The sequence below is a fragment of the Hyperoodon ampullatus genome (assembly GCF_949752795.1).
Source record: "Hyperoodon ampullatus genome assembly, chromosome: 2".
Taxonomy (NCBI): Eukaryota; Metazoa; Chordata; class Mammalia; order Artiodactyla; family Ziphiidae; genus Hyperoodon; species Hyperoodon ampullatus.
The window spans coordinates 157,124,977-157,138,221 of record NC_136915.1 but is presented as its reverse complement, the minus strand read 5'-3'; the positions used below and the strand labels follow the sequence as shown (position 1 = coordinate 157,138,221).

Here is a 13,245-nt window from a genome sequence, read left to right as displayed (position 1 = left end):
CTTGTGGCTCAAAATGCATTCTAAACATGGGATGGAGTAAGGCTGATGGCTAGAGGTAATCACCTCCAATGAAATGAACTGGAAAAGATTTATAATTTACCCTACAAAGATATAACTTTAAGTTCCATTTCAGAGTAGTCACAGCTTTCCTTATGGAAGGCCCAATGGCAAGTTCATATTGCAACATTATAGTTTCTCCCCTTGCTCCATTTTTCAAAAGTATTAAGTAACCAATTTCCATGATATATGACCTTTTTACCTGGTCCCAATGATTAGTCTTTATGCAGAGAACTCACTGAGAAAGTACACTGGCTTCACCTTTGGTTTAAATGAAAAGGACACTGTTAAAGAGGGGAAAAAAAATCAAGTCATCTTGATCATGTTACATAATGAAGCAAGTGAAAATGATGAGCAAAGACTGTTTTCACCATGAATGTATTTGCTTCATAACCACTTAGGTCACTTTTGAGTGTTTCTGTGAAGGCAGCATAACCAGAATGCCCAAAATACTCCTATGTGTTTTCCCCAAAGAGCCTCTAACCAAGAAAATCGAGAGCTTCCTTCAATTAGAAAGCTGTACAAGTTTGTATTCCCCACCTCACAGTTAACTGAATTTGTTTCTTATCTACCGTCTAGAGAGTGCAGAAATCTGCTTCCTAGAAACGCCCAATAATCTTTTCCTGGCCTGAGATGCAGCAGGGTGGTGCAACGCTGTCACCTGAGGGGGAAACTGTGAGTTTGCATTTTTGATGGGACAGTTATAAACAAGGTCAGTTCTAACACAGCATGTTCCAGATTCCTATGATAACTAACTCTCCCAGTCAGAACGTGGTTGTTCATCACCATACTTAGAGCCTCCCGTGAGAGAGCCTGCTTAGTATCAGGGTATCTATTATCCACAGTTTACCTTTTCTTTTGAAATACCTACCACCAGGTAGACTTTAGTGAGTCAGAGCTCATCCTTCTCCATCATTTCAAATGCTTCTATATCTTCATTCCAGTCTGCTAATATGGAGTCTATAGGTTGGACCTTTTTACCCCAGCTAACATTAGGATTGGAATCCTCCTCAGTTTCTGATTGTTCTTGAAGCTGGTTATCTAAATCTGTACATTCACCATCAAGACTTGTAGTCTCATGGTTTTCCGTGGGATTAGAATTCTGTTCAGGAGGAGAAATGCTTGCAGCATTGTCCGTATCTGCTGGAGACAAAGATTCTGGGTGAGAGTTTACAGAACTTTCCTCAGGAGACTCCTGATCAACCAAATCAACCTCCTGAGAACTTGATGCAATCTGTTCAGCACTCTGATTCTGAGAATCATTTTCAGAGGATGGTTGTTCTTCATTTTCCATCTCAGGATCTGTATATGAAAGAAACAAACTTCATGCTACTTTCCCCACAAAACATGTACTATCACATTCTCAAAACCATACTGGTTTTGGTAATAAAACAAAAAAATAAAAGTTAAAGAAAATCATGTTAATGCAGAATGACTCTAATAACTAATAAGACTGCCTTCCATGGGTATTAGTAAATGCCAAGAAATATACTAACAATAATACTATTAAAATGCATATAAATTTGTATTATGTCTCAGGTTTATTAAATATCTAAATTCAGGAAAGCCTGAATGAGAACATATTAAATAGAATACATTTTTTAAATTTAATTATTTATTTTAAACATCTTTGAGTATAACTGCTTTACGATGTTGTGTTAGATTCTGCTGTATAACAAAGTAAATCAACTATATGTATATATGTATATGGGGATATGTATATATCCCCATATCCCCTCCCTCTTGCGTCTCCCTCCCACCCTCCCTATCCCACACCTCTAGGTGGTCACAAAGCACAGAGCTGATCTCCCTGTGCCATGCGGCTGCTTCCCACTAGCTATCGATTTTACATTTGGCAGTGTATATATGTCAATGCTACTCTCTCACTTGGTCTCAGCTTACACTTCCCCCTCCCCGTGTCCTCAAGTCCATTCTCTACAACTGCGTCTTTATAAATAGAATAAATAGAATACATTTTAAACAGCACATGACATTGCTGTACTTTAAGATAATATTCTTTGAAAAGTGAAATTCCCACTCAGTAAACCATGAAAATGCAGATAATACAAAACTTTGAATGATTCATGGATATCAATGTGATTGATCAAATACAATATTTTCATAAACACAAAACCAGATTATTTACAAAACTTCTATTTCATTATCGGAGATCTATGAATTCTAAGATATAATCATAAAATCCACTGGAAGGATGAAAAGCAGTTTAAACTTCTTGTAATGAATATATAGTAAAACCACTAGAGGCATTTTATTTAGGGTTCCTAGAAGAAAGTGCTTCAATATTAGCATTGACACCCACATGCTGCATTCTCAGACTCTGCAGTCAGTTGGTAAAGATCTCCCAAGTGTTCACTGTGTGGCAGGCACTGTGTAAGGTGCTAGGGATAAAACGAGGTGAAAACACACACCTGACCTGCCCTTCTGAATCTTATAGTCCAGCTGGGGAAAACAAAGTTTAGGAATAATCACACAATAGAAAACTCTGTGACACGTCATGGTGTTAGGAAAGAATAAGGAGATTTGAGGGCTTCCTTCAGAAAGTGATACTTAACTGTGATATAAAAGATAATCAGAGTTAATTAGTCAAAGAAGAAAGGGAAGATGGACTTATGATAAAACCAGAAAAACTGAAGGAAAATACAGGCATACAGGGAGGTAGAGGAGGGTGTGTATACATATACCCTGATTAGGTAGGATTACTTGACTAGGGAAGTTTAAGATAGTTCTTAGGTGGGGTTGGTCAGGGGGAAGGAGGGCAAGGCGGAGGAGTCCCCACACATTCTCTCAGCTGTGGAAAGGGTACATTTTAATGTGACATCAAGGCAAACTATGGTGGGGCCCAAAGAAGAGAAAGCAGTGTCTGGCTGCTTAGGGCTCATTTATGCTAGGCTACCCTAAGTAGGGAGAAGGGAAAGAAGAACCTTCAACTTTGTTTCTAGATTGCATTAATCTAGCTGAGAAGAATAGGAAAAAGTGTAAGGCTATTTCTTCTAGTAATAAAGATTGTGATTTTGGCAAAAAATCACTCTAGGGTTACATGTTATATAATATTATTTTGGAAATCTAGCTAATAAAATAGAATAAGAAAACAGAATAGTATAGGCTCCAATCAAGATGGCAGCGGCAAAGAACGTGGAACTCACCTCCTCCCACAAATACATCAAAAATACATCTACAAATGGAACAATTCTCACAGAACACCTACTGAACACTGGCAGAAGACCTCAAACACCTGAAAGGACAAGAAAGAGCTCTACGTAACGGGGTAGGACGAAGGGGGAAAAAAAAGAGGAAGTGGTACGGGACCTATGGCCCTGGGAGGGAGCTGAAAAGAGGAAAGGTTCCTGCACCCTGGGAAGCCCCCTCAGATCAGCTGGGACAGAAAGGCAGCTTCAGAGGCACAGAGGAGAGTGCAACAACCAGTTCGTGGCAGGCAGGAGAGAGACCCACACAGACTGTTGTACCGCTACCCTGCACGCCCCAGCCTGAGACGTGTGTCCGCTGGTACAGGCAGGGGCCGAGTGCTGATACTCGGAGTTTAGAGGACAGACCTAGGGAAAGGACTGCTGTTGGCTGTGCAGAGAAAGCCTGAAGGGGCTGGAGTGTGGTATGGCTACAGCCAGGGGTGTCTGCAGAAGCCCAGGCCTGCCACAGAACTGAAGAGCCATTGTTAAGTGGGGCACAAAGGGAAGGGTGCCATGGCAGCCCCTTTCTCCACCTGCCAGCCTCTGCCTCCACCGACTCCGGGACACTGCACAACAGCCACTGCCTCAGGGGCTCCAGACTCAGCAGATTCCTGCAACCCAGCTGCCTCCTCGGGCTCCCACCTGGGCAGGCTCAGGGGTCCCAGCCACCGCCTAGGCTGGCACCTGCACCAACCACCACCTCGGCAGGCCCCAGGAGCAGACACCAGTGAGCTGCCCACGCACAGAAGCAGGCCTGAAACCACAGCTGAGCCTCAGGGGCCGCGTGACTTAGGAAGCAGGGCTGCAGTCTCTCCCTGCAGCTGTGTGAGCTGTGTACTTACACCTCTGCTGCTGGCTTTGTAAATTCAGCATCTGCGGGACATCCGAGTAGACAATAGGTGCCCCCATTCTGGGGTAGGTCTGGCCTTAGCAGCTGTGGGCTTTGTGGGCACGTTCACATGAGGGCTGGGCTGGGCCTGGGTTTGAGCTGCCTCCATAGCTCCCACAGCAGGTCCAGGTGTGCAACTACTACAGTCCTGGGACCCGGCTTTAGTGGATCTGTGCTGGTGGCCTTGTGAAAACAACACCTGAGGGACACCAGGGCTGATTGCCAGCATTCCCAAGGTTGAGACGGGGCTGAGGGCAGTATACTTTGTGAGCCCACACAATGGGTGACAGGTGACACAACAGAGCACACTCACTGGTGATCAGCTCTGGTAGAGGAATACTCAGCGGCTCCTCCTCCCCCTGTGGGAATGCTCCAATCCCACCTACCTCACACTGCAGCTCAGAAACGGATCTGGGGGCTTCTACTCCAACAGCTAGGGAACAGACCCAGCCCCTGACAGGGCAGTAACAACCACAGAGCAAAAGAGGAGGCCCCGATCAATATCCAGTGCAGGCTCTGGTCCCCACAACACCAGTCACACCTCCCATCAAGGGGATAACGGCCAGCATACACTGAGGAAAGAGGGAACAGGCATCCACACTAAAAACAGCCCTCACACCGAAAAATATTAAACCCACACAGGCTATACAGGGATGCTCCCACATAAAAATAGCCCTCCAAGACCACAGAGATAATTGTTTCTCCTAAACTCATAGAGCAAGAGAAGTGTAAGTAAACTGAAGATGCAGAGGAACACTCCCAATTGAAAGATCCAGAGAATTCCCCGAACGAACAAACAACGAAACAGGCCTCTTCAGTGTAAGAGACAGCGAGTTCAAACAGGAGATAATGAAAATACTGATGGAGTTAAGAAGGACTATTGATAGAAATGCAGATTACTGTTACTAGAAACTACAAACAGGCACCAAGAAAAATGAGAGAACTCATTCACTGAGACAAAAGCTGAGCTAAAGGCAATGAACAGCAGAAAAAATAATGCAGAATGAATAAGTGATCTGGAAGATAGAATCATGGAAATCACCCAGTCAAAACAACAGAAAGCCACATGAAAAAAAAAAATGAAAGCAATATAAGAAAGCGATATAAGAATAAAGCATGCCAACATACACTTAGTAGGGATCCCAGAAGACAGAGAAAACAGGATTGAAGATGTCTTTGAAGCAATTATGGCTGAAAACTTCCCAAACCTAAAGAAGGGGACAGATATCCAGGTACAGGAAGCACAGAGGGTCCCCAACAAGATAAACCCAAACAGACCTACACCAAGACATATTATAATAAAAATGGCAAAAGTTAAAGAGAGGATTCTAAAGGCAGCAAGGGAAAAACAGAGTTAATTACAAGGGAACCCCGCATAAGGCTGTATCAGTTGATTTCTCTACAGAAACGCTGCAGGTCAGAAGGGAGTGGCAAGATACAAAGTCCTAAAAGGGAAAAATGTGAAATGTAGGATACTCTGTCCAGCAAGATTATCAAATTTAAAATCAGAGAGAGAAAGAATTTCCCGGACAAGCAAAAACTAAAGGAATACAGCAATATTAAACCTATCCTAAAGGAATCGTTGAAAGGTCTTCTCTAAATAGAAAAAAAGTTAGAATCTTTAGGGAAAAAAACCATAAATGGAAAGTAAATCATTTAAATAAGCCAGTACACAGATTTTTTAAAATCACAATTAAAAAAAAAATTCTATGAAAGCAATGATAACCACAATGAATAGCAAAAGGATGAACATGAAGATGTAAAAGAGGACATCAAAATCATAAAATGTGGGGGAGGAGAGTAAGAAAATGTAGATTTTTTTTTCTAGAATGTGTTTGAGCCTACATGACTACCAGTCTAAAGCAAGCAGATATAGGAAGGGGTTAATATACTTGAAAAACAGGGTAACCACAAATCAAAACATACAATAGATACACAAAAGAGGGTAACCACAAATCAAAAACATACAACAGATTCACAAAAACCAAAACCAGATTTTATGAATCTATCACATACAATAGATTCATAAAACAAAAGAAAATCATCAGACCACAAAAGGAAAAACCAAAAGAAAAAGAAAAGGACAAAGAAGAAATATAAAATCAACAGGAAAACAAGGTTTAAAATGGTAATAAATACATATCTATCAATAATTACCTTAAATGTCAATGGACCAAATGCTCCAGTCAAAAGAGACAGAGTGGCAGATTAGATTAAAAAAAACAAGGGCCTAAAATATGCTGTCTACAAGAGACCCACTTTAGAGCAAAGGACACACATAGATTGAAAATGAGGAGATGGAAAAAGATATTTCATGCAAACAGAAATGACAAGAAAGCAGGGGTCGCAATACTCTTCATCAGACAAAATAGACTTTAAAACAAAGGCTATAAAGAAAGATGAAGAAGGACACTATATAATGATAAAAGGATCAATACCAGGAGAGGATATTACACTCATCAACACATATGCACCCAATACAGCACCCAAATACAAAAAACAAACACTAACAGTCATAAAGGGAGAAACTGATGAGAATACAATAATAGTAGGAGACTTTAACACCCCACTCACATCAATGAAAAGATCTTTGAGACAGAAAATCAATAAGGCAACAGAGATCCTAAATAATACAATAGAACAGTTAGACTTAATTGATATTTTCAGGACATTACACCCCAAAAAAGCAGAATACACATTCTTTTCAAGTGCACATGGAACATTCTCTAAGATTGACCACATATTAGGCCACAAAACAAGCCTCAGCAAATTTAAGAGTATAAAAATTATTTCAAGCATCTTTACTGACCATAACAGCATGAAACTAGAAAACAATCACAAGGAAAGAAATGAGAAAAAACAATTACATGGAGACTAAACCACATGCTACTACAAAACCAATGGGACAATGATGGAAAAAAAAATTAAAAAATACTTTGATGCACTTCCCCAGTGGTCCAGTGGTAAAGAATCTGCCTTCCAATGCAGGGGACATGGGTTCAACTCCTGGTCAGAGAACTAAGATCCCAACTGCTGTGGGGCAACTAAGCTGGGTGCCACAACTACTGAGCCCACAGGCCTCAACTAGAGAGGCTGTGTGTCGCAACTACAGAGCCCACTCACTCTGGTGCCTGAGTGTCATAACTACAGAGAGAAAACCCACACGCCACAACTAGAGAGAAGACTGCGTGCCACAACTAGAGAGAAGCCTGTTTGCCGAAATGAAGATCTCGCGTGCCTCAACTAAGACCCAACACAGCCAAAAATAAAAAATAAAATAAATACTTTGAGGTAAATGACAATGAAAACACAACCATACAAATAACATAGGATGTAGCAAAAGCAGCTCTTAGAGGGAAGTTCATAGTGATACAGGCCTTCTTTAAGAAACAAGAAAAGTCTCAAACAAACAACCTAACCCACCACCTAAATGAATTAGAAAAAGAACAAACAAAACCTAAAGTCAACAGAAGGAAGGAGATAATAAAGATCAGAGAGGAAATAGAGACTAGAAAAAACAATAAAAACATAATCAGGGAGGAATCAAGATGGCAGAGGAGTAGGATGTGGAGCTTACCTTCTGCCGCAAATACATCAAAAACACATCTACAGGGCCTCCCTGGTGGCGCAGTGGTTGAGAGTCCGCCTGCCGATGCAGGGGATACGGGTTCGTGCCCCGGTCCGGGAGGATCCCATATGCCGCGGAGCGGCTGGGCCCGTGAGCCATGGCCGCTGAGCCTGCGCATCTGGAGCCTGTGCTCCGCAACGGGAGAGGCCACAACAGTGAGAGGCCCGCGTACCGCAAAAAAAAAAAAAAAACAAAAAACACATCTACAAGTGGAACGATTCACACAGAACATCTACTGAATGCTGGCAGAACTCAGACTTCTGAAAGGGCAAGAAAACCTCCACGTAAACAGGTGGGTTGAAAGAAAAAAGAAAAAAAAAAAGAGAGAAAGGAATCACAATGGGACTTGTGCCCCAGGGAGGGAGCTGTGAAGGAAACGTTTCCCCACCCTGGGAAGTCCCCTCACCAGTGGGGAGATCAGCCTGGACAGAGGGGGTGCTTCAGAGACTCAGAGGAGAGTGCAGCAACCAGTTTGCAGAAGGCAAAACGGACAGAGACCTGCACCTATGGTTGGTACCACCATCCTACGTTCCCTAGTCTGAGATGCTCATCTGCTGGTATGGACAGGGGCTGGATGCTGAAGCTGTGGCTTTGGAGATCAGACCCAGGGAGAGGACCGAGGGTTGGCTGCAGGGAGACAGCCTGAAGAGGCCGGAGTGTGGCAGCTGAGGATGCACTTGGAAGAGGTCTGGGCCTGACAGAGAGGCAAGGCACCATTGTTGGGGGGCACATGAGGAGAGGTATGGGACTGCCATAGGAGCTTCTTTCTGTGCGTGTGGGCTCTCAGGCAACAGGACGCCACCTACATGAGCTCCAGGTGCAGGCACGAGCCACTGCTGCTATTGTGGGCTCCAGAGATGGGCATGGGCCATCGCCACAGCTAAACAACCTGTGAGCAGGCACCAAGTGCTGCCCCAGCTGTCCCGGGAGTGTGCCAGCCACACACTCCACCATTGGGAAATCTGCAAGCAGGCGCCAATCACTTTCCCTGATGCCCTGGGATGTCGCCCCTACTGGGAGACACAGCAGTGGGTGCCAAGCACTGCCCTTGCTGTCCTGGGAGTGCAAGGGCAGCTGCTGACACTAGGCGCCCAGGAGCAGGCGCCAGTTGCTGCCCCTGCTGTTCCGGGGTGCGTGGGCTGCCGCCACAGTTAGGGGACCCACGAGCAGACTGCAAGCACTTGCCCCCGCTGTTCTGGGCACTCACAGCCCACTGCCACTGCTGGGAGTCCCGCAGGTGGGCACGAATTGCTGCCCCCACTGTACAGGGAATGCACACAGGCCACCGCACCTAAATATCCTATATCAAGGGGATAACAGCCAACACACACTTAGGAAAGAAGTAGCAAGCATCCAAACTAAAAGCAACCCTTGATTCCGGACATGATGGTGGAGTAGAAGGACTTGAGCTCAACCTCTTCTCATGAAAACACTAAAACCAGAACTAATTGCTGAACAACCATCAACAAAAGACTGGAACCTACAAAAAAAGGTACATCCAAAGACAAAGAAGAAGTTACAATAAGACGGTAGGAGGAGCTTTTGCAATATAATCAAATCTCACAGTCACCAGGTGGGCAACCCACAAAACTGGAAAATCATTATATGGCAGAGGTACTCCCACAGCAGTCAGTTCTGAGACCCTTGTCAGGCTCCCCAGCCTGGGGGGCTGGCATTGGGAGGTGGGGCCCCCAGAGCATTTGGCTTTGAAGCCCAGCAGGACTTGAGTGCAGGAGCTCCACAGGACTGGAGGAAACAGAGATTCCACTCTTGAGGGTGTACACAAGATTTCACGTGCACTAGGACCCAGCACAAACTAGTGACTCCATAGGAGCCAGGGCTAGACCTACATGAGGATCTTGGAGGGTCTACTGGGGATGTGGGGGTTGGATGTGGCTCACTGGGGGGGCAAGAACACTGGTGGTGGAGGCTCCAGGGAATATTGATTGGCTGAGCTCTCCTGGAGGTCGCCATTTTGGTACTGAGACCTGGCCCCACCCAACAGCCTGCAGGCTCCAGTGGTGGAACGCCTAGGCCAATCAGCAGGGGTGGAACACAGCTCCACCAATCAGCAGACAGGCTGCCTGAAGTTGTACTGAGCTCACAGCCACCTCTATACACACCCCTTGACACGGCCCTGCCCACCAGAGGGACAAGACCCAGCTCCACCAACCACTGGAGAGCCCCAGTCCCTCCTACCAGGAAGCCTGCACAAGCTACTGGACCAACCTCACCCACCAGGGGACAGACACCAGAAGCAAGAGGAACTACAATCCTGAAGCCTGTGGAAAGGAGACCACAAACACAGTAAGTTAGACAAAATGAGACAGCAGAGAAATATGTTTTAGACTAAGGAGCAAGATAAAAACCCGGAAGAACAACTAAGTGAATTAGAGATAGTCAATCTACCTGCAAAAGAATTCAGAGTAATGACTGTAAAGGTGGTCCAAGATCTCAGAAAAAGAATGGAGGCACAGACCAAGAAGATACAAGAAATGTTTAATAAAGACATAGAGGACTTAAAGAACAGAGATGAATACAATAACTAAAATGAAAAAATACACTAGAAAGAAACAATGGCAGAATAAATGAGGCAGAAGAACGAATAAGTGTGCTGGAAGACACAGCGGTGGAAATCACTGCCATGGAACAGAATAAAGAAAAAAGAATGAAAAGAAGTGACAACAGTCTAAGGGACCTCTGGGACAACATTAAACACACCAGCATTTGCATTTATTTGAAGAGATGATAGCTGAAAGCTTCCTTAACATGAGAAAGGAAACATTCACTCAACTCCAGGAAGTGCAAAGAGTCCCATACAAGATAAACACAAGGAGGAACACGGTAAGACACATATTAATCAAACTGACAAAAATTAAAGACAAAGAAAAAATATTAAAAGGAACAAGGGAAAGCAACAAATAACATACAAGGAAATCCCCATAAGGTTATTAGCTGATTTTTCAGCAGAAACTCTGCAGGCCAGAAGAAAGGTGGCATGATATATTTCAAGTGATGAAAGGAAAGAACCTACAACCAAGAATACTCTACCCATCAAGGCTCTCGTTCAGATTTGATGGAGAAATCAAAAGCTTTACAGACAAGCAAAAGCTAAGAGAATTCAGCACCACCAAACCAGCTCTACAACAAATCCTAAAGAAAGTTCTCTAGCTGGAAAAGAAAAGGCCTACAACTAGAAACAAGAAAATTACGAATGGGAAAGCTCACCAGTAAAGGCAAACATAAAGTAAAGGTAGGAAATCATCCACACAAAAATATGATATCAAAACCAGCAATCATGAGAAGAGAGTACAAATGCAGGATACTGGAAATGCATTTGAAATTAAGAGACCAGCAACTTAAAAAAGTCTTGTGTGTAAACATATATATATAGACTCCTATATCAAAACCTCATGGGGGTCTGCGGGAAGATGGCGGAAGAGTAAGACGCGGAGAGCACCTTCCTCCCCACAGGTACACCAGAAATTCATCTACACGTGGAACATCTCCTACAGAACACCTACTGAACGCTGGCAGAAGACCTCAGACACCCCAAAAGGCAAGAAACTCCCCACGTACCTGGGTAGGGCAAAAGAAAAAAGAAAAAACAGAGACAAAAGGATAGGGACGGGACCTGCACCAGGGGGAGGGAGCTGTGAAAGAGGAAAGGTTACGGCGAAAATCTCGCAGAGACCTCCATCTCAACACCAGCACCCAGCTTCACTCAGCAACCGGCAAGCTACAGTGCTGGACACCCTATGCCAAGGAACTAGCAAGACAGGAACACAACCCCACCCATTAGCAGAGAGGCTGCCTAAAAACATAATAAGGCCACAGGCACCCCAAAACAAACCACCAGACGTGGACCTGTCCACCAGAAAGACAAGATCGAGCCTCATCCACCAGAACACAGGCACCAGTCCCCTCCAACAGGAAGCCTACACAACCCACTGAAACAACCTTAGCCACTGGGGACAGACCAAAAACAACGGGAACTATGAACCTGCAGCCTGAAAAAAGGAGACCACAAACACAGTAAGGTAAGCAGAATGAGAAGACAGAAAAACACACAGCAGGTGAAGGAGCAAGATAAAAACCCACCAGACCTATAAAATGAAGAGGAAATAGGCACTCTACCTGAAAAAGAATTCAGAATAATGATAGTAAAGATGATCCAAAATCTTGGAAATAGAATAGACAAAATGCAAGAAACAGTTCACAAGGACCTAGAAGAACTAAAGACGAATCAAGTAGCGATTAGAAACACAATAAATGAAATTAAAAATACTCTAGATGGGATCAATAGCAGAATAACTGAGGCAGAAGAACAGATAAGTGACGTGGAATATAAAATAGCGGAAATAACTGCTGCAGAGCAGAATAAAGAAAAAAGAATGAAAAGAACTGAGGACAGTCTCAGAGACCTCTGGGACAACATTAAATGCACCAACATTCGAATTATAGGGGTTCCAGAAGAAGAAGAGAAAAAGAAAGGGACTGAGAAAATATTTGAAGAGATTATAGTTGAAAACTTCCCTAATATGGGAAAGGAAATAGTTAATCAAGTCCAGGAGGTACAGAGAGTCCCATACAGAATAAATCCAAGGAGAAATACGCCAAGACACATACTAATCAAACTGTCAAAAATTAAACACAAAGAAAACATATTAAAAGCAGCAAGGGAAAAACAACAAATAACACACAAGGGAATCCCCATCAGGTTAACAGCTGATCTTTCAGCAGAAACTCTACAAGCCAGAAGGGAGTGGCAGGACATATTTAAAGTGATGAAGGAGAAAAACCTGCAACCAAGATTACTCTACCCAGCAAGGATCTCATTCAGATTTGATGGAGAAATTAAAACGTTTACAGACAAGCAAAAGCTGAGAGAGTTCAGCACCACCAAACCAGCTTTACAACAAATGCTAAAGGAACTTCTCTAGGCAAGAAACACAACAGAAGGAAAATACCTACAATAACGAACCCAAAACAATTAAGAAAATGGGAAAAGGAACATACATATCGATAATTACCTTAAATGTAATGGACTAAATGCTCCCACCAAAAGACACAGATTGGCTGAATGGATACAAAAACAAGACCCATATATATGCTGTCTACAACAGACCCACTTCAGACCTAGAGACACATACAGATTGAAAATAAGGGGATAGAAAAAGATATTCCATGCAAATGGAAATCAAAAGAAAGCTGGAGTAGCAATTCTCATATCAGACAAAATAGACTTTAAAATAAAGAGTATTAGAAGAGACAAAGAAGGACACTACATAATGATCAAGGGTTCGATCCAAGAAGAAGATATAACAATTGTAAATATTTATGCACCCAACATAGGAGGACCTCAATACATAAGGCAAATACTAACAGGCATAAAAGGGGAAATCAACAGTAACACACTCATAGTAGGGGACTTTAAAACCCCACTTTCACCAATGGACAGATCA

The 13,245-nt window shown here is 43.4% G+C and overlaps 1 protein-coding gene across 4 annotated transcripts in view; it reads right to left on the bottom strand.

Moving 5' to 3' along the window:
* Positions 1-949: 949 nt before the first annotated feature.
* The window catches only part of EDEM3 (ER degradation enhancing alpha-mannosidase like protein 3), a gene marked incomplete at both ends in the record, with an annotated part of 75,606 nt that continues 63,310 nt past the window's right edge, over positions 950-13,245 (bottom strand). For all 4 annotated transcript variants that reach the window (XM_079726928.1, XM_079726929.1, XM_079726930.1 and 1 more), the window contains one exon: positions 950-1,359. In XM_079726928.1, coding sequence (XP_079583054.1) covers positions 950-1,359 — 410 coding nt within the window. The remainder of the gene's footprint in view (positions 1,360-13,245) is intronic.